Source organism: Saccopteryx bilineata, chromosome 9, assembly GCF_036850765.1.
Source record: "Saccopteryx bilineata isolate mSacBil1 chromosome 9, mSacBil1_pri_phased_curated, whole genome shotgun sequence".
NCBI classification, from domain to species: Eukaryota; Metazoa; Chordata; class Mammalia; order Chiroptera; family Emballonuridae; genus Saccopteryx; species Saccopteryx bilineata.
The window spans coordinates 10,510,110-10,535,404 of NC_089498.1; the positions used below are offsets into that span (position 1 = coordinate 10,510,110).

A 25,295-nucleotide genomic window follows, 5' to 3' on the forward strand; every position below is an offset into this window, starting at 1 on the left:
GGGCAGAGCATCGCCCCTGGTGGGCGTGCCGGGTGGATCCCGGTCGGGCGCATGCGAGAGTCTGTCTGACTGTCTCTCCCCGTTTCCAGCTTCAGAAAAATACAAAAAAAAAAAAAAAAAAAGAGGAACAGAGCACAAAAAATTCAGATGAGGCTAGAAAAAAACAGGCTGATAACTATGCTAAATTAGCAGCCTCTTCCCCCACTACCCAAGAAATCCAAGTGGTTCCCGAGCCTTTGGACCGACCGTGCCTTCTGCTTCGAGGCCTTAGACCCAGGTGGGGTTAGTCACTTTCCCTCGAGGGAGAAAAAGCACTAATTTAGAATGACTCCTAAGGAAATCAGAACAGAGACCCACATGGCCCAACAAGAGCTTCAGACTCAGAAAGAACTGGGTAGGGAAAGTTGAATGTCCAAGCCATTTACAGACGGACTTTGGAAACACCAAGATGGCCGCCTGGTAGCTACCACATTTCTTTCTCGAGTCTGGGTACAGCTTATGCAACATGTGGGAAGGACAACATATGGGATTAGACAAACAGGAGTTAAGGTCCTTCGGCTTTTTTTTTTTTTTAATTTTTCCATTGATCTGAGAGAAAGAAAGAAACATCAACTCGATGTTCCCCTTAGTTGTGCACGCATTGGTTGTTTCTCGTAGGTGCCCTGAAAATGATCATGGGAAGGCCTATGGGGACGGCTTATTTGTCCTGGCTAGTGGGAGATTCTCCTAGTGACTAGCTGTTTGGGTAGCACGTACATCGTGATGATGCTACACAAAGGGATGGTTCACGTCCTGAGCAAGACGGAGCGGGACGGCACAAGATTTCATCAAGCTACTCCGAACGACAGCAATTTAAAACATATGCATTGTTTTTCCATTTAATATTTTCAGACCACGATTGACCGCAGGTAACTGAAACCATGGAAAGCGGAATCACGGATAAGGGAGGACTACCGGGCTCATTGGTGATGCCATTCACCTTGTCCCTGGTTAACACCCCCACGCGCCTTGAACTGGCAACTCGCCAACTAGGAGAAACCCAGCACGCTGTTCTCCATAACGGCCTGGCCCTCCTTGTGACCCTGGCTGCAGAAGGGGGCCCTTGCACAGTGATCAGAAGCAACTGCTGCACCTTGTCCCTGCAGCCTACCTGATGTCTTTGCCTCAGTTACGATGCCTCAAGAGGTAAATGGAAAATGTGCACGTCACCGCCACCGCGCTCACACCACCGAGGAGGACAACAGGTCACGGACTTCTTCTGCTCCATCCCTGAAGGTCTACAAAGCTGGGCACACAAGTCAATTCTGCCCCTAATCTTCGTCTTTCCATTTATCTTCAAAGTATCCTTCTCATTCAATGTCTGTGGGTCACATAGTACAGCAATTATCCTCTGTCACCAAGTCCCTACAGGTGGTTCCGCTGGTTCTAAAGGAATAAAGGCAATCAAGTGAGAAATGGACTTATATTGTTCAGAGCAAAAAAGAATGCCTGTCCTCAGGCGCTAGAATGGCTCTGATTGCGGTACAGTGACACCCCAAGATGGGCAGAGCGACGCCCCAAGATGGGCAGAGCATTGCCCCCTGGTGGGCAGGCCAGGTGGATCCTGGTCGGGCACATGCGGGAGTCTGTCTGGCTGCCTCCCTGTTTCCAGCTTCGGAAAAATACAAAAAATAATAATAATAATAAAAAGAATTAAAAAAGAATGCCTGTTTTCCCCTTGAACAAGGGGAGGGGGACAAAGATTCTTTACTTGATCACACCTTAGCCTGGCTCCCCTGAACTCTCTCCTCAACAAGGCCATGCCTGTATGTCCTGTAGGATCTCGTTTTAGCAAGAAACCTGCCCGGTGTAGTGAGAATTCCCCACCCTTGATATCTGGGCGACCTCCAGAACCCCACTGCCCCAGCCCCCACCCCGGTGACACCTGGTCACCCTGCCTGTCGTCAGCCCGAATCCTCCAGCCTTGATGTCCCCTTTCAGTCCTCTTCCAGGTACACTCAACCACTGGTGAGTGCCCACCACCTGGCTCTCAGCTGTAAACCTTCACTTATTATTGGTTGTATTGGGAATCGGGCCCAGTTTTGTACTGAGTCTCTCTTCCACTATTCCGACAGTTTTTATTTTTAATTGTTTTAGTTATTATTTTTTATTGATTATAGAAACAGAGGAAGGGAGAGAGAGAAACAGAAACTTGAATCCATTCCTGCAAGTGCCCTGACAGGGGATCAAACCCTCAACCTTTGCTGATGGGAACGACTCTCCAACTAACCGAGCCAACTGGTCAGGCACAAGAGCTCTTTTTCTTTCTTTCTTTCTTTCTTTCTTTCTTTCTTTCTTTCTTTCTTTCTTTCTTTCCTTCTTTCTTTCTTTCTTTCTTTCTTTCTTTCCTTTCTTTCTTTCTTTCTTTCTTTCTTTCTTTCTTTCTTCTTCTTCTTCTTCTTCTTCTTCTTCTTCTTCTTTCTTCTTTCTTCTTTCTTCTTTCTTCTTCTTCTTTCTTCTTCTTCTTCTTCTTTTCTTCTTCTTCTTCTTCTTCTTCTTCTTCTTCTTCTTCTTCAATGAAATCTGTCTTTGCTGCTTTAACTTCTGTCTGTTCTCTTTAACAGGGCTCTTTTTCTTTTTCACCTGGCAGGTGGGTGACCAGGTAAATTTCTAAAGCTCTGCCAGATGTCTGCCCATTTTAGGGAGGTGAGGCCAGTGGGAGAAGTTTCAGGAGAAATCTCCCTCTGATAAGGACAGCTCCCGTTTCAGGGGCTGGGAGGTGGCAGAGGAGAGGGAAGGTCTCTGCCCTGCTGTCATGCTGGGCACGTCACGTTCAGCCCCTGCCACCCATCTGCCTTTGGTTTGGGCACCCAGCCTCCTCACACTTTAGACCTAGGCCCCCTACCTCCAGCCTTCTGCATCTACACCGATAGGAGCTCAAGCTGATCCTGGAATAGATTTGAATCCAGCACTTGAGCCTCCCACGGTGGGAAGTTCTGCCTACCCGCCCAGCACCTTGGCAGGCCCAACGGTCACATTTCACTTGCACAAAATAGTGTTCTGGGCTCGGATGCCTAACGTGTGCTAGGCCAGGAACCGGAAGCACACGCAACCCACACCTGAGCCTCATGTTCCAGGTGACAACACGGAGGCTCAGGAAAGTTAAGTAACTCGAGCACGGCCATGCCGCAGTTAAGTGGTGACGCAGGGCTTCGATCGTGTCCCTCCTGTGCCCGTGCTTGGTCACACTGCAGGCATGCACAACATACCCAACACCTCACTTTGCAACCGGGGAAAGTCACTTGAAGGACCAAAGACTTGAAGGGCTTTTGAGAAAACAATGAATCTCTATATTTTGTTTACCTTTTGCTTATTTGTTTAACCCTAAAGTGGCACACTTGGGTCCTTCCTCCCCAGTCCCCCTTCCTGCCCACCGCTGCCTCAGCCACCTACCAAGTGGGAGAAAGAAGAGTCTTCATTCCTACTTACTGTCTGTGAGGGAGTCGCTTTGGGGATCAACTCCACTCTCCAAATTCGAGGATAGGCGTGAAGGAGGTGGGCTGGGGAGGATTCCCGCCGTCTGAAAGGAGTGAAAGGGCCGCCTGCCCGACTCCACCGCCTGCACCTGCTACCAAGAAGCCTCCGCCTAAGGTACCGCCCCCCGCCCCCGCCCGGGGCTGTGCGCCGAGAGAGCACTGGCCCTTTAAGAGCGGGGGCAACCGCGGCGCAAGGAGGAGGGTTGGGAGCGCCCGGAGCTGCGCGGAACTCGCCGGGGACGTCGGGCGCCGGCTCCCTGGCTGGCTCGCTCGCTCGCTCGCTCCGACCGGCTCCCGGCGCCTCCTCCCGGGACTGCGCGAGGAGCCGGGCCCGATTGGGCGCGGGGCGAGCCGAGTCCCCGGGCGGGCGGCGCGCGCTCAGGGCAGCGTCCGGCCCTGGGCATGGGCAGAGGGAGCTGGGCGCGCAGGGGGCGCCGCGGGACCGGGCGGCCGGAGCGCTGAGCCAGACAAAGGCTCAGGAGTTGCCTTGCTCTCGGGAGCCGGGCCCCGGGATCCCGGGCGGCGGGACCCGGCGGCAGGAGGCTCCAGCCGGCCCTCTCTTTCGTGGGCTGGCTCCGCGTGCCCGGATCTGCCCTGGCCGCTTCTCCTCGGGCGTGGGAATTTGCCGAAGAGACCTCAGCGGCTCCGGCGGGGACAGGGACCGGGACTGGGAGGTCTGCCGCGCGCCCGCCGGGCGGGGAGCCAGGGAGCGTCGCAAGTTTCCGAGTCGAGTGCGGGGACGCGGCGCCGGCGAGCGGGTGAGCCCCGCGTGCAACGCTCCCGGCCGGGCTGGGCGCGGAGAGCATGGGCATCGAGCGGAGCGCGCCCGGACGGCCGTCATGGGCAGGCAGCCTCCTCGGCGGCCGGGAGGCGGCGGCGCGGCCCCGACTGCTGCCGCTGCTCCTGGTGCTTCTGGGCTGCCTGGGCCGCGGCGCAGCTGCGGAGGACGCAGAAGTCAATGCCGAGGTAAGGACCCTCGCCTGTCTCTTTGCCGTGGGCTGGGGGACTTGGGGCTAGGGAAGGAGCCACGCCCGCAGCCTGAGTCCGGGAGGTAGAGAGCGCGGAGACAAGCCCCCTGTCCCAGGGGAAGGGGGCAGAAGAAAGGGGTCAGGCGAGCTGGCCCTCCCCAGCTCTGCCTCTGCTGCGCACCTCTCCCCAAACCCGGAGGGCTAGGGTTCGCGCCCACTCTACCTCTCCAGCCCTGCGGTGGGCACTGGTCCGCCCCAGCCTCAGTCTGGGAGTCGCTCTGACGCCCCCAGCCCTTGCCCCCCTCCGTCCCTCCCTCCTGGCGGCCGATTCCTCGAGAGCCCTGCAGGCGCGGTGACGTTCTTGGCGAGTGGGGGGGGGGGCCCCTGGGGGAGGAACGCTGGCTGGGCAGACAGCGCTCCCGCCTAGGTAGCATCTGGTCTGGGTGACACCGAGCCACGCGCAGCAGGCTGGGATGGGGGGAAAGGATGCGAACCTCCGATACAGCAGACTCGGGTTGCAGGGGCGCTTTGGAGACTTTTTTGGGCTCTTGCACGGAAGCCGCCCCACAGCCCGGTGGGGTCCAAGAGAAACCCAGTCTGCCCGGCGCTTCTTCCCACCGGGGCTTCTGCACCGACGCCGGGTGTGCAGAGCACGGATTCCACACATCTTTTCCCCGGAACCCGCCTGACATGCCCACAGGGACCCCTCTCCGGGTCGGTCTCATGGGTGATCAGACGCGGCCTCCTGGGGCAGAGCTGGGTCTAGCCGGTACCCTCCGCTCCGTGGAGTCCAAGCAGGGACAGTGAGGGCACCAGCTCTGCTGGCCCAAAGCACAAGCGAGGTCCACTCTTTTCCGACTTCTAAGACCCTGCTGGGATTAGGAAAGGGGAGTAGTTGGGGGAAGACCGCTCTCGCCGGGGTAGGCTGGGGCCTGGGTGCCCTTGGGGCGGCCTGGAGCCACCCGCTGCTGGGCCGAGGGCCTGAGCACCGCTTCTATTTGCAGTTGGGCCAGGGCTCCTTCCCAGCCCCCAGCGGCTTCCCCACCTCTCTCCGCTGCCTGGGAGATTTTTCCGATGGAAGCCTGCCCTTCCCCGCCCTACTTTAATAAAAGCTTGGAGGAAGGGCAGGGAATTCCTCCCGGCTCAAGTTACACGTCTCAGTCAGTTCCCCACCTGCTCTTTCCCCCCTCCTGGGCCAGGCCGGGGAAAGCTGCAGGGAGCCAGGTCCCAGCAGGAGGTGGAGTAGGAGCCCTCGGTGCCCAGTCCAGCTGTCTCCCCCTCATTCACACAGACAGGCAGGCAGGGGCTGTTGCTGGTGGGGACTGCCCCTCAGCCTGTGATCCAGGTACCAGGTGAGGAGTGTTTGGACAATCCTGCCACTCTCTGGGGGGAAGTACCAAAGAATTGCAAGTCACAGACCCACCCTCGAGTAGTTTTGAATCAACTTAGAATGGCATCTCTGCAGTTATGGACCAAGCTGGAATCTGGTGGCCATGCATTATGAATTGTCATCTTAGTTGGCTAGGAGCTGGGGCACTAGGGCCTGTGGTCTGCAGGGCTTCATTCTCTTACCTTTGCTTCTGCTCTTCATTACCCACCTCTTCTCCCAGGGACTGACTGCGTTGGGGTCACAGACCATAGCTCTAAGCCATTGGTGGCACTAGCTAGAGATTCTGCAGCCTCTCTTCTGGGGGAAAATTTGGGTTGGGCTGCTGCTGTTAGAGACTGTGGAAGATTTAAGAGACCCTTGAGTGCTGGAAACCAAGGTAGATGGAGGGCTAGAGACAGGTGGGTTGTCCCTGCTCCTAGAATTGGCTTTGGGATACAGGCTCTGCCTTGGAGTTTCATCAAGTTTGACCAGATCTAGGCCCAAAGAGTTGAATGGCTTCAGAAGCTAGCACATTTGCCAGGAAGCTGTGGGACAATTGTCCCCAGGTCCATGCTCTCCAAGGACCAGCCTCAGAGACTCCTAGGCCTGGCCTGCACCCTGTGTCCAAAGCCCACCTCCCCTGGGGAAGGGCTCTGGTCCTGGCCCCGTAATCCCCGGAGCTCCAGACTTCAAGTCAGGTCACGGCCGGGACCTTCCCGGAGCATCCTGGTACCTAAGCCAAGACAGGCCCCCTCTCCCTCCGAGGGCAGAAACCACAGGAATTTCGCTAGACTAAAGAATCGGGGAGTCTGGCATGTGCTAGGAGCTGGCAGACACCTGCAACCTGCCCAGCCCCTGGCTGGAGAAGGCTTCTTTCTTGAAGAAGCCACTGCTGAGTTATTCTGCCCTGTCCCCCTGCCCCGGGTAGCTGCAGGCCTCACCTGACTGAGGGCTGGCTGTGGCTCCTGGCCCCTGCCTGAGAGTCCAGCCCCCCCCTCCCCATCTGGTCTGCTCTTGCTGGCTACAGCACCTAGTCTGCTTAAGTGCCTTTGCTTTTCACCAAGAAGCAATGGTCTCTTCTCCTCCCCCTCCCCCTCTCCAGGCATAATCTAAGGCCCTCAACCAGCCCCATACAGGTGACTCAGGTGGCCAGGTTCACAGCTATGATGCACTGACACCAAGGCGTGGGCGTGGACACACTCCTATTCTGCTACCTGGTGGCTGAGCAGGGTGAGCAACAGGAGAGGTGGGGATCAGCTTGGATTCTGATTTTGACTGTCAGTCAGTGGGACTGGTGATCCATAGCCCCAGGCTTCCTGTGCTCGATCTCGTTGGCACTTCTGTGCTGGGCCCTCCCTCCCTGCCCCCGTCCCCCGCACCTGCACTCTTATTACTGCCCTTCCTTAAATATGGAGCAGAAAAGCCAGAGGCCCCGTGCCGACCCTTGAGGAAAACGTGAGCGCCTCGTCTTTGGCAACTATGGAAGCTGAATCTCTTCTCCTACCCATCCCTGCTTTTCAGTCTGTTCTCTTTCTAACACATCATTCCTCCATGGTCTGTATGAAAACCCCGAGAGAACTGGGCTGATGGATGCAGCCAGGGACCCAGGATGTGATTGGGCCGTGTCCCTCGTGCCCAGCCCTTGGCTGGGTCCCTGTGTGTGGGCTGCCCTGGGACCCCATAGTTCAGCCGCCTCCTTGCAGTGTGCGCTCCTTGTTTGAACAGTGCACCAGTCCAACCTGCCCATTTCGACCTTTGGACAAAAATACCTCACTTTGCCCCACCCGAGGAGGGTGGAGAAGAAACAACATAGAAACACATCCAGAAACAACCCCCCCCCAAGAGAAGCCTTTCTCCAAACCCCAGTTCCCACTGCCCACATTCTCTGATGCCACTCAGAGGGCAGTGCTGCCAGGAACAGAGCAGCCCCTCCCTGCTAAGTACTGGGTTCTGGCTACCTCTTCCATCCCCATTTCATTGCTGATCCAGATGTTCCCTGCCATGGGCACCTCTGTCCAGCTGAGAACTTGACTTCTGCATGAGGCCAACTGTGGTGGTCACTGTGGGGAGCCTCCCCACTGGAGATTAAAATTGGTTCTCTAGATAGAATGTTTGTACCTCCTTCCCCCCCCCCAAAAAAATTCATATGTTGAAGCCTAACTCCCAAGTTGACGATATTAGGACCTTTGGGAGGTGATTAGGTGAAGAGTACAGAGCTGTCATGCATGAGATCAGTGCTCTTATGAAAGCTGCACAGGAAAGCTCTTTGTCCCTTTCGCCACGTGAGGACACAAGAAGTCGGCAGTTTGCAACGAGGAAGCAGGCCTTCACCAGAACCTGACCATGCAGGCGCCCTGATCTTAGACTTCTAGCCTCCAGAACTGTGAGAAATAAATGTCCGTTGTCATAAGCTACCCAGCTTATGGTATTTTTGTTAACAGCAGCCTGAATGGACTAAGATAGTTGGCATCTTCAGTCTGGTCCCACACTGCCAACCAGCCCCCCACAGGCAGGGGCTGAGCCTCATGGCTGGCTCTGCCTTGGGCGAGGAGGTGCGTTCTCTCAGTCAGCAGAAGCAGAGGGCATCAGGGGGCTCTCTGCTTGGCTACTTCTCCATCCCAGTAAGCGTCCTGGGAGATCTCCACAGATTAATGTGAGACCTAGGACCCTAACGGTGGCCGGACACTCCAGGCCTGCAGCACACACAATAGATGCCTTCTGGCCAGACAAGCCCCCTGAGTTAGGGCTCATATGAGGCCACTCCCCAGAAAGGCACTGGTTCTTAGGGTGCCTGGACCCTTTGGGGGAGGGAGCACAGAACGTATAGCCCAAGGCAAGAAGAGCTAGCTGGGCATGGATTGGAGAGACAAGGAGGGATGCCTCCCTCCAGATCCCATTCCCCGTGTGGGGACAGCAGGAAACAAACAAGACCCAGCTCACCCTCAGAGTCTCGGCAGACAGATGAGGACCTGGGTCCCAGCCATAAGCCAGCCTGGGGCGATGCCCCCCAGCCCGCTGCCATCAGAGGGTTGAGCTGCTGGAGCCATGGCACCTGGGAACCAGGGTCTGGATCGGCTCTCCAAGCTGGCCCTTAGCCCTGGGCACCACCTTGCCCTCCTACCAGGAGCGACTGCAACCCTAGAGTGGCACGAGCCCAGCTTCATGCCAGTACTTGTGGGCATGGCACCTGGGATATGGGAAGGGCTTGCAAAATGGTGACAAAACACAGTGACAGTGGGAGCAAATGGCATTGGGCTATTGGGCAGCTCATTGAACCCACCCAGGCCTCAGTTTCCCTATCTACAAAATGAGAATGGTAATAGCATCTACTGGATGGAGTTATTGGGGAGACTCAGTAGGCCTGTGTGTGAGATGCTGACCGCCATGCGCAGTGGCCCTCACCTGGGCTCAACGGGATCCGGTGCTGTTTTTGGCACCTTTAATGTGTTTGATTCCATCCTGAGCACAGCCTCAGGGAATTTGTAAGCAGGTTCCGTTTTAATGTTGGTATTGACTCTCTAAGTGTAGGTGCTATCATTATCCCATTGTACAGAAGTGGAAACTGAGACTGTGAGGGGAGAGAAATCCCCCAGGCAGGGGGTGGCACAGCTGCAATTTGAACCTAGTCTGGCCTGGAGCCTGAGCTCCCAGCCGCCCTGTGGGTTAAAGGCTGCAGGTCAGAGCCCAGGGTGTCATCCTGTGGAAGTGGGAGGGGGGCTGGTTGAGCCTGGAACCCACCCCCTCACCTATGCAGCCAGCCACCCAGGCTCTGCCCTGCGGACATCCCCATCTAGGAGACAAGACCAGTGGGGGTTTCCAGGTGAGGCCAGGCTGCCAGCCAACCCGAAACCTCAGCAAACAGGGCTTTCACCCTGCCCTGCCCGCCCACTGGCCTGAGGACCCACTGTTTCTTCCTCCAGGTTAAGGAAGGCCAGGCAGGCTGGGAGGCCACCAGGGAGGAGGAGCAGGAACACGTGATGTGCAGTCCTTCCCGCCTTCCTGGCTGCACAGCCCCGCCCACTCCCCCGCCCACCCTCCACCCCCCGCCGCCCTTTCCCCCACCTGCAGCTTTCCCAGGGGGAAGGGCAGTTCTAGAACTGCTTCAATATGGATCCTGCTGCCTTTAAAGGGAGTAGATGACCCACCAGGAATGGGGCGGCCTGCCCTGGTGGCCCCTTTTTCACTGGCCTTGGGGCTGGTTATGTCATGTGCTGGCACCCCTGTGCGGCAGTTGGGGAGTGAAAATTTTGACCCCAATTTGCAAAGGAGGGGTCAAGGGACTTGTCTTAGCGTCTTCCAATACTCGAAGGCTTGTTCTTTAGACAAGCAATCAGGACCAAGGGGCAGGTGTCACTGAGGCAGATTCCTGTTCAGCCTGAGGAAGAGCTAATAGTCACGCTGCCCAAAGATGGAATGAGCTACCTAAGTGGCAGTGCGGCAGGGGGCAGGCCTGAGGGGTCCCCGGCCCAGCCGTGGCCCAAGGCAGTAGCTGGACTTGATGGCTAGCCTTTGAGGTTCCTTCCAGCCGGAGACTGGGGGAGGCTAGGCCTGCTCAGGGTCACCTAGCTGTTCCCTGGGCTCCTGACCCAGACCCTCTGGACGAGGTGGGCCCAGGTGGGCTCCTGACCCAGACCTTCTGGACGAGGTGGGCCCAGGTGGAGTGCGTGCCGTGCCTCTGCTGGGTCTGTGGGTCCCCCGGCTCATTGTCCCATTTAGCACCCGCTCCGTGCCCGGCATGGCCTTGGGCTGCTCCCAGGAGCCCTCAGACTGTGACACCGGGTGGGGAGATGGACACAGTGAGGACCTCGCAGTGCCCCGAAAGTTCTGTTCCTCACCAGCAGGCCTGACAAGACACCCTTTGTGCCTGTCTGGGCAGCGCTGCCAGAGCCTGCTTGGACTGCACAGAGAGCTGTGGGTGACAGAAGCAAAGCAGAGCCCAGCAGAGATTGTCCTTATCGCACAGGGTCTGATAAGGCCTGGGGGCGGGAGGGGCCCAGGGATCTGAGCCTGGGGAGCTGCCCGGAGGAGCGGGTTGTGCAGACAGCAGCAGCCCCCTGCCCCCGCGGTGTGCTTAATGCACACTATTGATCCATCTGGAAGCGCCTTCTCAGACACACCCTCTGCGGGCCTGCCTTGGCATTGTCGCGGCAGTCCTGGGGGGCAGCCCTGCTGGCATGGCCCAGCGCCCAGGCCCAGCCAGAGACGCGGAGCGTGGGGAGAATTAGACGCCTTCCCCCAGTGCTGAGCCGGGCACCGTTCCTGGGAAGGGCCAGAGCCCAGTGTCCCCAGACTCAGGCCGAGAGGAGCTGGTGTTTCTTCACAGATAGCCCGGTCCAGTGGTACTGCTTGTGGGCTCTAGCCAGAGCAGCTGTGAGACCCTGGGTGGGCCAGTCACCCTCTCTGAACCTCACTGTTTGATGGAAATGGGTTCTTGTAAGCACTAAATGGAAGGACGAGCGGATGGCCAGCCCCACGGCAGATCTCAGCCCTCCGCTGCTGCACTGGTGGCCTCTCCTCAGGGCAGGGGGTCAGGGATGCCCCCTCAGACTCCTCATGGCCCCACGGATCTCCTTGCCTGGGGCCAGCCACTCACCTGAAGCATTTATACATCTTTATGGTTCAGGAAAGATGGCTGAAAGAACAAAGACTGGAGGGGTCTTCAGGGTGGGCTGCAGGCAGGAGGGCCCTCATGGCCCCGAGCTCTCTTTGGAACTTTCTCTGCCGCCCACTGGACAGTGTCCCTCGTGTAGGAAGTTACCCTGTTCTGCTGCTTACTGACCTCCCGAGCCTCAGTTTCCCCACCTGAGAAATAGCTTCCTGTGCTTGGCACTCCACCTGTGAGACTAGGTGAGAGGGAGGGAAAGGAGGCACCTTGTAGAAGGGACAGTCTTTATAGTCACCCACCAGCAGAAGTAGCAAGAGGCTGGACACAGCACCTGCCCTCCTTGGACTCTAAGAGGTCAATCATGACCTTAGAAATCGCTCCCCACGTTTGTCCCAGGAATCTGGGGCTGAGGATGCAAGAAGCCCACTCTGCACCCTCTCCCATGCTCTTTTCCCTCCACGTCCTCACCTCCTGGGGTGTCACACTCAGCACAGCAGTGGGGTGCAAGAAACTCCCTCCTGGACCCTGGGGAAGGGAAAAGCCCACAGCCCTACATGGGTGGTATAGACGGACTGTCACCTGGTGGCCAGCCCCAAGCGCCTGTTGGTCCATGAGGCATGCTCCGTCAGTTTCTTCACCTTGGCATCTGGAGGTTTGGGTGATTAGGGCCAAAATTGTTTCTGCTCACCTGCCCCTGCCACCTGCCTCAGCTTCTGCTTCTCACCCTGGGGCACCAGGGGGCATTTGTCACCAGGAGCGGAGGGTCCAAGGCTTGGCTGACCCTGAGATGGAAGCTCTTGGCTTTCCTGAGACTAAAGGGTGCTCATCTGTGTGAAGGAGGGTCCACAGGCACCCCTGGGACCTTCCCATCAGGCCCTGAACTGCCCCCAGAATTAAAGGGCTGCTGCCCAGGCCCGCTGCCGGGCTCCGGAGCCCTTCCCCGCAGGCAGGCCCAGCCCCCTGCCCGTACCCGCTGCCGGGCTCCGGAGCCCTTCCCCGCAGGCAGGCCCAGCCCTGTGCCCGCTGCCGGGCTCCGGAGCCCTTCCCCGCAGGCAGGCCCAGCCCCCTGCCCGTGCCCGCTGCCGGGCTCCGGAGCCCTTCCCCGCAGGCAGGCCCAGCCCCCTGCCCGTGCCCGCTGCCGGGCTCCGGAGCCCTTCCCCGCAGGCAGGCTCAGCCCCCTGCCCTTCCCTCCCCTGGGCCCCAGCCCGGGCCCCCCCTCCTTGCCCTCGCCCTGTCACTCTGCAGACACTGCTAATCAGCCCCTCGGTGGCCTGTGATTGAGCTCCCTGAGATATTTTTACTTTATGCAAATAAGTGATGTCAGGTGCCCTCATCTGCCAGCAGCAGGCACCCCCCTCCGGCTGGAGCCACGGCCTGACCTTCTAGATCTCTCTCCAAACTGCTCCAGGAAAACCTTGTGCATTAAGGGTGGGGAGCAGCGCCCACACACACACAGGAACTTCAGGAAAGGTTTCTCGTGCTTGGGAAGAACAGGAGCTGAGGGGAGGTGCCCGTGACAGTGCCCGTGTCTGATGGTGAGGAGGGAAGGTCCCCCAGGCCAGACGGCGGAGCTGGGCTGGCAGAGGAGGCCACGTGCTTCCCCCAGCTGCCCTGCCCTCAGGTCCTGTTGGAGCCTGGAACCCTCAATACTATCGGTAGAAGCAAGCAAAATCCTGCCACTCCGGCGACAGCCACACGGTCCCCCGGCCTGGCATTGATGACACGTTCACTGAGCACGTTCCTCTGCCCAGCACAGTGCAAGCAGGAGTGTGGACGTCCCCATTCCGTCCTCACAGAAACCCCTGATGTGAGGTCGGCCCTCGTATAACAGAGCCACCCCTCAGAAGTGGCTTCGCGGGATATGTCCCCAGCCCTGTCTGTCCCCAGAGCCAGGTAGCTCCTCTGCCTGCCGGTTCTGTAGCCGGCTGCCAGGCCCTGAGAGACCTCGCTGCTCTGGCCGTGTCTGCACTGCCCTCTTGGGCTCAGCAGCCGCTCCCTCCGGCGGCAGTCTGGGCGCTGCTGTGCCCAGGGATGTGGCAGTCCCTCCACACACACCGGAGGCCTGGCCGAGTGCCAGGGCTGTGCTGACAGGTGGCACTGAGGGAGCAAGTACCTGAGAAGTTGGCTATGACACCGGTGGCAGACAGCTGTGGGCGTGGCCCTGGCCAGCTGACACATGGCCATGAGCCCAGAGGCACCACCATGTCCGGTCACCATCCTGCCTTGGGGGCCCTCACATGCCGGGGCCTTTCAGAGAGTAGGCCTTCAGGGGCACCCAGACACCCAGGGTGGGCCAAGAAAGGTACAAAGGACACACTTCCAAGTGGCCAAGGCTCACAGAAGTCCCTGGCCTCTGTGCCAACTGCCTCCCACAGTAGTCATCATGGCCTTGGGGACATAAAGTGAGCAGGTCAGAGACCCCTTTCTTAGCACAAGTCAGCATGGCTCATTAGGGACCCTCTCCTGTCATCCTAGTGGGGGAGACAACTGATAAACCCCTTAGTGAAATATGGTGTCAGATGGTGACAGGTGCAAGGAGGGAGGAGAGGGGGTGCAGGGTGTTTAGTGTTGTCAGAGAACACCCTCCAGCAAGGTGAGGTTGAAGCAGAGACCCGAAGAAAACAGGGGTATGGGCCATGCAGATATCTGGGAGAGAGCAGCAGCAAGTGCAAAGGGCCTGAGGCAGGAGAGTGCCTGGCTGGGTGGGTGGGTGGATGGGAGGAGTGGTCTGAGAGCTGAAGTGAGGTCAAGTAGTGAGGGCCTTGTGGCTTCTGTAAAAACTGGCTTTTCCTCTGAGATGAGAAACCCTTGAGACCAGCCCTGACTTGTAAGGCTTTTTGCTCTGGCTCTTGGAAAACCAACCGCAGGAGGCGAAAGCAGGGAGATGGTGTGGCTCTGGGGCGATGGTGGTGGGCAGCGGTCTGATGCGGGCTGTATGTGACGGGAGCCAGCTGTGCCAGGCCCTGCTGACCGCCGGGGTCTCTCCTTTGCAGAACTGGCTGCGGCTCTACGGCTACCTGCCCCAGCCCAGCCGCCACATGTCCACCATGCGCTCGGCCCAGATCCTGGCCTCAGCCCTCGCCGAAATGCAGCGCTTCTACGGGATCCCTGTTACTGGCGTGCTCGACGAAGAGACCAAGGCGTGAGTCCCTCAGTCGGGCCCTTCCCACGGGCACTGTCCTCCTTCTGGCCTGCTCTAGTGAGGCCTCCGCATGTTAGATAAGAGATAACAAATGGTTTGACCCTCCCTGCTAGCTCTGATTGGTTGGGAGTGGCCGTGGGCTGAGAAAGCTCCTGAGGCTGAATTCCAGGTTGGCCACAAGGAGCACAGGATTGATTAGTGATGTCTGCCGCGGGAATAGGAGTGGGGGGACACAGCCCGCATCCCCTGGATGGGACAGCCTAAGTAGACCTTGCTCTGAATCTGACAGAGGGGATGTGACCCAAAACCACATCCTTGATGAGCATGCACAGAAGTAACTGTCCCATTTCTGGGTGACTCAGGTGACAAGGGGCTCACCTTTGCAGAGCCACCGATGGGCATCTAGTCTTCCAGTATAAGATCATTGTACAAGATCATTCCTGGTGAGGAAGCTGAAGCTTTGCTAGTCTCCCACCACGCCTAAGAGGCCACTAAAGGCCAGAGGCAGGAGGGTGGAGGGAGGTGGACTGCCCGGAGGAGGCCCTATGTTCACGCCTCCATGCCTGTGACCCAGGTGGATGAAGCGGCCCCGCTGTGGGGTGCCAGATCAGTTTGGGGTGCGTGTGAAGGCCAATCTGCGGCGGCGGCGGAAGCGCTATGCCCTCACCGGCAGGAAGTGGAACAACCCCCACCTGACCTTCAGGTGGGCACCCCAGCTTCCCAGGGTGGCGTCCCTCCCCGGGCATCGTCCCCACCACCTGCTCTGAGGCTTCCGGCTTCCCAGTGGACTCGTCTGGAAGGTTTCCTTTCCCAGCAGACCCCCCAGGGTGTCCAGTATAGATAGTCCAGACTCACTGTACCCCCCCCCCCTCCACGATGCTGCACACCCTAGCCTGTCTCCCTCAGAGAGGTCAGGACCCCTGGCGCTGCTTCCGCTCTCTCCTCCTTCCTTCCCCTCTCCCCCCTCTCCTCTCCTCTCCCCCCACCCCCACCAGCTGCCTGGGCTGTCCTCACTGGGTTCCTGCACGTGTACCGGTACCCATGTGGAGCCTCCACGGTGCAGAACGGGATTTCAGGCACCAAGTGTGGGGGAGGGCAGCAGGGCCAGAGAATCCAGGTATCTGTCAGTGGGCGGGCAGCAGGTCACCGGCGCAAACCCTCAGGCACCCTCCTCCTTTGTGCTGAGTCCTTGGGCAAGACACGCCCCTGCGCCCCGAGCATGTGGTGGTCCCCAAAGGCTCCGCTTCCTGTGTCTGTCCAGCCGCGCTGCCCCCCCCCGCCAGCTCCGTCTCCCGAGGAGGAGTGGCTCCCACGGCCTCCTAGACCCCAGGCACCCGGAGTGAGCACACAGCCCGACCAGCTGTCCCGGAGCTCTCTGTCCAGCACACAGACGCTCACGTTGACTTCCATGGGCGATAGCAGGCCTCCTCACGCCCCGTCACATGCAGGCTCAGGGACATGTGTTCTACATGAGTTAATTCATTTCTTTGTCCCAGGGACGCCATGATGAAAGCACTACCCTCCTTTGCCTGCTTTACAGATGAAAAGTCTCAAATTCAGAGAGACTAACTTACTTGCCCAGGGTCACACAGACAGTATTAAAGCCCAGCCTTGACCTCAGCCTGACCCTAGCACCCGACACTCAGATCTGCTGCTGGCCCTGTGTTCCCCAAAGCTCAGCCATGAGCACCACTCTTTCTAGGTCTTTCAGCAACGTATTCCCCGTATTTTTATTTATTTACTTTTTTTTTTCTTACTGAAAATAGGCCTATTTGTCACGATGCCACTTTATTTGGTGATATCCTAGTGAACTCCAGAATTTGACCTGTTAATTCTCTTTTTCAAATGCACCTCCAAGTAAACTCATGGATGATATTGTCAGTGACCCAGCCAAGATCTTCTGTGCGTTCCTTGGGACCACGTGTCTCAGCCTCCAACCCAGTGAGCAGTGAGCAGTGGCCCCCGGCCCTGGGTTCACTGGGTGTCTCCCCACCCCCTGCAGCATCCAGAACTACACGGAGAAGCTGGGCTGGTACCACTCGCTGGAGGCGGTGCGCAGGGCCTTCCGCGTGTGGGAGCAGGCCACCCCGCTGGTCTTCCAGGAGGTGCCCTACCAGGACATCCGGCTGCGGAGGCAGAAGGAGGCTGACATCATGGTCCTCTTTGCCTCTGGCTTCCATGGTGACAGCTCACCCTTTGATGGCACGGGTGGCTTTCTGGCCCACGCCTACTTCCCCGGCCCCGGTCTGGGTGGGGACACCCATTTCGATGCCGATGAGCCTTGGACCTTCTCCAGCACGGACATGCACGGTGAGAGCAGCAGCCAGGGCGGGCGAGGGCGGGGGGGGGGGGGGGGGGGGGGGGGGGGCGAGCTGGGACAGCCGGGTTGGGAGGGGAGAGCTTCCCCTGCGCGGCTCTCTGGAGCACTGACACTTGGTCTCAAGCTGTTGTTCCCCATCTTCAAGGGGTGTTAGGGAAGAGAAGGGAGCATGGTACCCATTTCTCAGATGGGAAAGTTTGAGGCGCAGAAATCAGGGCAGCTCAGCCGCTTAGAAAAGTTAAGCCAGGGAGGGAGGGCTCCCTAGAAGCCTCATCCCACAGTGTGGAGTGGCCACACCGGTCCTGGGCCGGCCCGGAGCTGACGGTGCCGCTGGCCCCGCCGCAGGGAACAGCCTCTTCCTGGTGGCGGTGCACGAGCTGGGCCACGCGCTGGGGCTGGAGCACTCCAGCAACCCCAGCGCCATCATGGCGCCCTTCTACCAGTGGATGGACATTGACCACTTCCAGCTGCCCGAGGACGACCTCCGGGGCATCCAGCAGCTCTACGGTGAGTGGGCGGCCCTGGCGCGGGCGGTGGGTGGGCCCTGCGGGGCGGACCGGGGGCGGGCGGTGGGTGGGCTCTGGGCCACCCTCCACCCCCAGCCCTGCGAGGCATCTGCGCTACTGCCGTCCCGTCTGTAGATGAGAAACTGAGGCCCAGAGAAGATCACTGACTCCTCCACATCACTCAGGTGGTGCTAGAACCAAGCTCGGGGCTGGCCGAGTGACCCGGGGCCTACACCTGGAGCTCTCAGCGTGACTCCAGGCTGGAGTCTGCACGGGGACACAGGTGGCCCCAGGTCCCGTCTCTGACCCCCTCTCCTCCTCAGCCTCAGTGACATTATTAGACTAAAGGTGCCTCTGGGGTTCCAGGACCCCATTCCGCCTAAGTCGCTCCCAGCCCAAGCCTGCCCCAGACTCTGTGCTGCCTGTTGTTGGCTTTTCACTTCCCCGTGGTTCTCAGGCAGGTGGCACCCCCCCCCCCCACGCACACCCAGCCCCCAACCAAGAAAGCCTCCAGGAGTGAGGTCTCTTGAGGGCAGTTTGGAAGGTCAGGGCCTGCGCTCAGTGTCCACACCAAGCCCCTCGCTGTGCTGGCAGTCGCACCTGACTGGCACATGACGGGCACTGCCTCGCTGTGTCCCTAGCAACCCAGTAATAAGAGGGGAACTTGGCAGAGTTCGCAGAACCATGTTCTTCTCTCTGTGTGTGTCCCCTGTGTGTTCCCGGATCCCCCAGGGGAACAGCTTAGTATCCTGAGGGGATGTCCCCAAGGGGAAATGGAGAAGGGCCACCTCGGGGGCACAGGGACCTAAGCCCAGTGTGGGAAGGTCGATGAGGAGGCTCTGTGGAGAAGGATGGAAGTCCTACTGAGAGGGATGGGGGGCCGGGTTAAGGGCGGGTTCACTGTGGACCGTGGGCCGACAGGGCCTTTCCCGGGGGGGGGGCCTTCCCTTGGGGCACATGTTCCTCCAGGCCAGGGCCCTGGGGTCCTGGGGTCCAGGGGTCCGGGGAGGACAGGCTGGAGTCCCAGCCAGTTTCCGGGGCTTCCTCTTCACTTCTTGTTCCCCCTCCCCGGCTCTACAGGCACCCCGAACGGTCAGCCACAGCCCACCCGGCCCCTCCCCACTGTGACACCCCGGCGACCAGGCCGTCCAGACCACCGGCCCCCCAGACCCCCCCATCCTCCACCCCCAGGCGGGAAGCCAGAGCGGCCCCCGAAACCAGGTCCCCCAGTGCAGCCCCGAGCCACGGAGCGGCCTGACCAATATGGCCCCAACATCTGCGACGGAGACTTTGACACAGTGGCCATGCTGCGTGGGGAGATGTTCGTGTTCAAGGTCTGACCCCTGCCCATGCCCCCCTCGGCCCAGGCTCAGAGCAGGAGAGTACCCCCACCCCACCCCAGAGCCTGGCCCTGCCTGGCTCCCCTGCACCCCCTCCCTGCAGTGAGCAGTCCCTGGGAAGCCATCAGACTCTAGACTGAGGAGCAAGCACCCTGAGGACTGAGGGGTTTCCCTGGAGTCAAACAGCCAGCCCAGGGGTCTGCCCCACCCACCCGCCCCTTCTGCCCAGGGCTCTCTCCCTGCTGCTGCCCCCAGGATCTCAGTGGCCTTCTGTGGACCTTCCCTGCTCCAGGAGGGATGGTCCCAAGCGGCCCCTCTCCCAGGCCGAGGCGGTGTGCACGCTCCGCCCACTCACACCCACACCCTCCCCAGGGCCGAGGCGGTGTGCACGCTCTGCCCACTCACACCCACACCCTCCCCAGGGCCGAGGCGGTGTGCACGCTCCGCCCACTCACACCCACACCCTCCCCAGGGCCGAGGCGGTGTGCACGCTCCGCCCACTCACACCCACACCCTCCCCAGGCCGAGGCGGTGTGCACGCTCCGCCCACTCACACCCACACCCTCCCCAGGGCCGAGGTGGTGTGCACGCTCCGCCCACTCACACCCACACCCTCCCCAGGCCGAGGCGGTGTGCACGCTCCGCCCACTCACACCCACACCCTCCCCAGGGCCGAGGCGGTGTGCTCGCTCTGCCCACTCACACCCACACCCTCCCCAGGGCCGAGGTGGTGTGCACGCTCCGCCCACTCACACCCACACCCTCCCCAGGCCGAGGCGGTGTGCACGCTCCGCCCACTCACACCCACACCCTCCCCAGGGCCGAGGCGGTGTGCACGCTCTGCCCACTCACACCCACACCCTCCCCAGGGCCGAGGCGGTGTGCACGCTCTGCCCACTCACACCCACACCCTCCCCAGGGCCGAGGCGGTGTGCACGCTCTGCCCACTCACACCCACACCCTCCCCAGGGCCGCTGGTTCTGGCGGGTCCGGCACAACCGCGTCCTGGACAACTATCCTATGCCCATCGGGCACTTCTGGCGCGGTCTGCCCAGTGACATCAGTGCTGCCTATGAGCGCCAAGATGGGCGTTTTGTCTTCTTCAAAGGTGAGCTGGGGGAGGGGGGTGGGGTTGGGCAGCCTCCCTACCCTGACCTCTAACCCAGCTGGGCAGAACCCCTGATCAGCTCTGTCCCCCCCTTCCCCCTGGCCTGAGTTTCAATGAGTCAGGAGCTCTCCAAGGACAGGGCTGGACCCACACTAAAAGTGGGGATTCCTGGGCCATGCACCAGTTGTCTTGGGGAACAGCCCCCAGACCCAGAGGCTGGGCAGAACTTCCCACTTTTCCTTTCTACAAGACCTGTTGGGGGGTGAACGTTCACACGGGAATGTAGACCCACGTGTAGTGTGACTGTGTGTGGTGTGCGTACAGGTGTGAGCGGGTGACATGTATCTGTGTAAATGAGTGTGTAAACACAGCTGTCCATGAGTACAGAGTAGGTGTGACACAAAGGGGAGTTCATTGTGTACCGTCATGGACATGTCAGTGCCTGCCCTGTGTACAAGGGTGTGTGATGGTGTGTGTGTGTGTTTAATAAGGATGACAGTGAATGTGAACAGATCTGTAGGCCCAGAATAGCATTCCTCTGCCCCCTCCCTGCCCAGCCCCCCACCCCAGCCTCAATGCCATCCTCACCCAGCCCGCCTCCTCCCACAGGTGACCGCTACTGGCTCTTCCGGGAAGCAAACCTGGAGCCCGGCTACCCACAGCCACTGACCAGCTACGGCCTGGGCATCCCCTACGACCGCATCGACACGGCCATCTGGTGGGAGCCCACAGGGCACACCTTCTTCTTCCAAGAGGACAGGTGAATGCCCCACCCCCTGAAGGGAAAAGGCTGCCCCCAGACCCTCCTACTCCCAAGCCTATGCCGAGAGAACCCACTACCAGTGGGGGACGGACTCCAGGCCTGAGCAGGCCCACAGCCTGCTGTTTCTGGTCACAGGTACTGGCGCTTCAATGAGGAGACACAACGAGGAGACCCCGGCTACCCCAAGCCCATCAGTGTCTGGCAGGGGATCCCCGTGTCCCCCAAAGGGGCCTTCCTGAGCAACGATGCAGGTACCCCCCAGGCCAGCACCCTCCAGTCTGCCCACACCCACCATTCCCTCCTCCACACACAGGGGTCGGGCTCACCTGAGCCCATCAGACATTATGATGGCATGGATGGGGGGGCCCTCCTCCACGCACAGGGGTTGGGGCACACCTGAGCCCATCAGACATTATGATGGCATGGATGGGGGGGCCCTCCTCCACGCACAGGGGTTGGGGCACACCTGAGCCCATCAGACATTACGATGGCATGGATGGGGGGCCCTCCTCCACGCACAGGGGTTGGGGCACACCTGAGCCCATCAGACATTACGATGGCATGGATGGGGAACACAGCTGTGTCAGGCCTGGGCTGCTGGGAGCTTCTAGAGCACTCCCCTGGTCTCCCCGCATTGTCACATCACCACTCTTGTTTTCTAGGTGGCCAATCTAAACCACAGAGCTTAAGTAAACGGCCCCAAGTCCCATAGCAAGGAAGTTGTGTAGTCAGGAGTCCCCCGCAGGGCCACCTGTGCCCAGAGCTGGCCCTCAGCACTGTCCTGCTCCCCGCAGAGTCCAGCTGTCCCCAGACAGCCTACAGGGGGCCTCGGGCCTGAGTTGGCTCAGAGTGGTGGGACGAGAGTCCTCCCAGGTGCTCACTGACCTGCCTGAAAGGGAAATCTGACCTCTGTCCTTATAGCTGAGCGACAGGAAGCTGCGGCTTTTATTTCTCCAGCGTACTCTCTCATGAGTTTACGAAAAGTCCTGATTCTTAGCTTCCAGGCCCTAGGCTCAGGGGAGACCCCGTGGGCTTTGCCAGTGCTCGGCCAGGTCACACTACTTCTGTGTGTGATGGCTTCGCTCTGCAGCCGCTGCGATCTCACTGTGCTCAGCGGAGCGTGGACTCGCCCCATGATTCAAACCTGGCCCTTCCTGGGGTTGATGAGACATGGCAAGATGCCCGCAGCCAGAGAGCTGGGCCAAGGCAATGTTGGGCTCTGCTCCAGGTCCGCGGCAGGCTGGCTGTGCGGCCTTGAAGGAGACGCTGGCCTGTCTAGTGTGGGCTGATCCAATCCTGGGACAGGGTAGCAGGGTCCCCTGACCGCAGCCTCCAACCCAGCAGGCTGTAGGACCCTTCCCCCGGGCACTGCCCTCGTCCATGTCAGTCCAGCCAGGAAGCACAGTATCCTGGGGAGGTGACCTTGACCTAAACCCTGCCCCTCTCCGAGCCCGGTCTGGAGACTTTCCTATAAGTCGAGAAGGGGCAGATTTGAAAATGCTCAGGGAAGCAAGTCAAAAGGGGGGTGTTTTAGAGCGAGGGCTCCCTCAGCATGTTCTGATCTTCTGTGGGGGGGGCCCAGGCCTGACACCACTCTGTCCTGCTTGCCCCCTCAGCCTACACCTACTTCTACAAAGGCACCAAGTACTGGAAGTTCGACAATGAGCGCCTGCGCATGGAGCCCGGCTACCCCAAGTCCATCCTGCGGGACTTCATGGGCTGCGAAGAACCGGGCCCCCGGTGGCCCGACGTGGCCCGTCCGCCCTTCAACCCCGATGGGGATGCAGAGCCCGGGGCAGGCGGTGACAGCCAGGAGGGCGATGAGGGCCGTGAGGCTGGCCCGGGCGCCGGGGAAGGGGACTCCGGGGCAGGGACGGACGAGGACGGGGGCAGCCGCGTGGTGGTGCAGATGGAGGAGGTGACTCGGACGGTGAACATGGTGATGGTGCTGGTGCCGCCGCTGCTGCTGCTCCTGTGCATCCTGGGCCTGACCTACGCCCTGGTGCAGATGCAGCGCAAGGGCGCGCCCCGCATGCTCCTGTACTGCAAGCGCTCTCTGCAGGAGTGGGTCTGACCTCGGCTCCTGCCTCACGGTGCTAGGGGCCCGGCTGGCCTGCCCGCGGTTCTGCCAGGGGCCCCCAGCGCGAGCCTTTGCTGGCTTCCTCTGCCCCAGGCCCTCCGACATCCCTGCCAGCCCTGCCCCCATTGTTTATTTATGCCCAGGTTTTTTTTGTTTTTTGGGTTTATTTTTTATTTTTTATTTTTGCACACTAACTGAGCATTGGTTTCTACTTTCCTGGCCAGAGGCAGTCCTCGGGCGGTGGGTTAGAGCTTTCTAAACGGAGTTTTGCTCCAGACAGGGAATTAGGCCCCTACCCACCTCTGCTGTGGCCTCAGCCAGCAAGTTAGAGAGTCAGAGGCCCAGGTGGGAGAGTGGCTGACAAGGTGTGGGGGTTCTTCCTGTCCTGGGCCCTCTGCAGCCTGAGCCCTGAGGCCAGAACCATGAGCTCTGTTGCCTTTGGAGACCAGTAGGTCCTAATTGGTCTCCACCCACCTGTCTTTTTCTCCCTGCTTTAGTACAGGGGTGCCCCAGGTCAGGAGACAGAGGGGGAAGTGGCCCCCAGCTGTGAGTCCACTTCGAGTTTTGGTTCCTTCTCAACCAACCTCTAGGAACCCCAGCAGCCCGGGCTCCTTGTGCCTACAAGCCCTACCCCGCCCCCGGCCAGCAGAAGGGCCAGCAGCCCCCAGCTCCCCCTGTGCCCCTGGAGCCCATGCCTCCTGTTCTCTCTGGAGAAGGGGTTTTGGGCCCGCCTTACCAAGGACCAAAGGGGGTCTGCCATGTCCCCTCCCCCCAGGAGCCTCGCCTCTCGGCTGGGCCCCCAACCCCCTGTCTGTGTTTCCTCTGAGCTATGTGACCCACCTGGGCTCCTCCCCTGGGCCTGATCCTCCCCTCGCTCACCCACGTCACTGTCCTCAGGGGTCTCAACCCCACCGCCTCGGGCTCCAGCTGCCCATGTTGCGGCTCTCCCAAGGAGATGGGGGCTGATGGGTGCCCTGGCTGGGGTGCTGGGTGTCACAGGGTATGCCCACCTGTGTGGGTGCCCACCGCCCACCATGTACCAGGCTTAGGGAGGGCTCCTCCCCTCTGGCTCCCAGTCCCCCAGGGCACTAGTGGGAGAGGCCAGCAGGACCCCATTGCGGTGGCCGGGAGACTAGACTCCTCTGCTCCTGGGCTCAGCCCTGAGGGTGGAGACGCTTCCTCCTGTGTTCCCAACGCAAGCAGAGGCGAGTGCTGTGGGAAATGGTACTGTACGGCGGCTGTCCCCTCCGCCGCCCCACAGCCACAGCCCCGTGGCCCCTGGAGGAGGGGCGTCGCATGGGCTGGCCCCGAATGCAGGTTCAGCAGCTACTGTCCCCTCCGTCCTCAGAACCAGAGAGCCAGCCAAGGAGGGAGGGGGGTCCGTGTCCACACCCCCCTATGTTTCTTTCTGTAAATAACCTGCACTGATTAAATTGTACGGCCGGTGAGTGTGGCCTCCTTTGTGCAAGGCCTTGGGCTGGAGCTTACAGCTGGAGGGGCAGCAGGTGACTGGGCAGAGTCCCAGCTGGGATTGGGGGACTTGCTCTCACACCTACGAGACTTCCTTCCCAGTTCTGTGGGGGCCCCTTCCCAGCGGCCCTGGAAGGGGAGGAGCTGGGAGGAGAGTGACAGGCAGCTGCCCTCACTAGACTAGAAGAGGGTATGGCAGGGGGCTGGGGGTGGTCCCATCCGGGTGGGACAGGGATGGAGTGGGGCAGATGCTCGTCATTCACTCATGGTGAGAAAGGGCAATCCAGCCTCTCACATGCCCTGCACACCCAAGAGGGGTGAGAGAACCAGGCCACCTGTCCCTCCAGCCATCCAGACTGGGTCCTGAGCAGCCCGAAGACACAGCTTGGTCAGGAAGGAAAGGGAAACGGTGCCACCACGGACTCTAAAAGTTTCCCTCACCACATGCTCTGCTGGGGCAAGATCTGTCTCTCATCTTCAAAGCCGCAGAGAGGCTTGGCCTGGGCGGGGTGCAGATGATGCCCAGGAGACAAGCACTGCTGTCCCTCCGGTCTGGGTGAGAACTGGACCCCTCATCTGTCCTTCGGGCCGCCCTGTTGGGCACTGGCCTGCACCCCCAGGAATGCAATGATCGGCTGAAGCGGAGTCCCACCCAACCATGGAGCCAGGCCTCCGCGACTCCTCAGCCAGGGTCCTCCAACCTGTTCTGGGCCCCATCCGCCCCCACAGCTGCATACCCCCTCCCCAACCCCTCCCGATCCCACCCTTTCCTCTCTTTGTATTGAAAACTGGCTGATGAAAGTAGGAAATGCTGGCCCTGGGAAGCCCCACTGGCCTCTCAGGCTGAGCTAGGAAACGGCCTGTGAGCTTCCCCCACGCAGGGACCTTGCCAGGGGTCTGGGGTCTGGGGCGGACACCACCTTGTCAGCGTTTCTGCAGCAGAAACCACAGGGCCCCCACCCAGGTCTGCCTTCTGCTGAAACCTTAGGGTGACCCCGAAGCCCAGACGTCACCAGGCAGGTGGAGGGCAGCGTGGGGGCACAGGGAAGAGAAAGGAGAGGCTGAAAGGCCTGTCTCACCGGGACTTGGCAGAGGCGTCAGCCCCGCAG

The 25,295-nt window shown here is 60.1% G+C and overlaps 1 protein-coding gene across 1 annotated transcript; it reads left to right on the forward strand.

Annotated features, from left to right (window-relative positions):
* Positions 1-4,179: 4,179 nt before the first annotated feature.
* MMP15 (matrix metallopeptidase 15) lies at positions 4,180-24,164 on the forward strand. The gene is made up of 10 exons (XM_066243728.1): positions 4,180-4,481; positions 14,451-14,599; positions 15,174-15,302; positions 16,602-16,909; positions 17,265-17,426; positions 18,506-18,759; positions 19,735-19,873; positions 20,483-20,633; positions 20,772-20,887; positions 22,253-24,164. The coding sequence occupies exons 1-10, from the start codon at positions 4,320-4,322 to the stop codon at positions 22,708-22,710; spliced, it is 2,028 nt and encodes a 675-aa protein (XP_066099825.1). The 5' UTR covers positions 4,180-4,319; the 3' UTR covers positions 22,711-24,164.
* Positions 24,165-25,295: the final 1,131 nt, after the last annotated feature.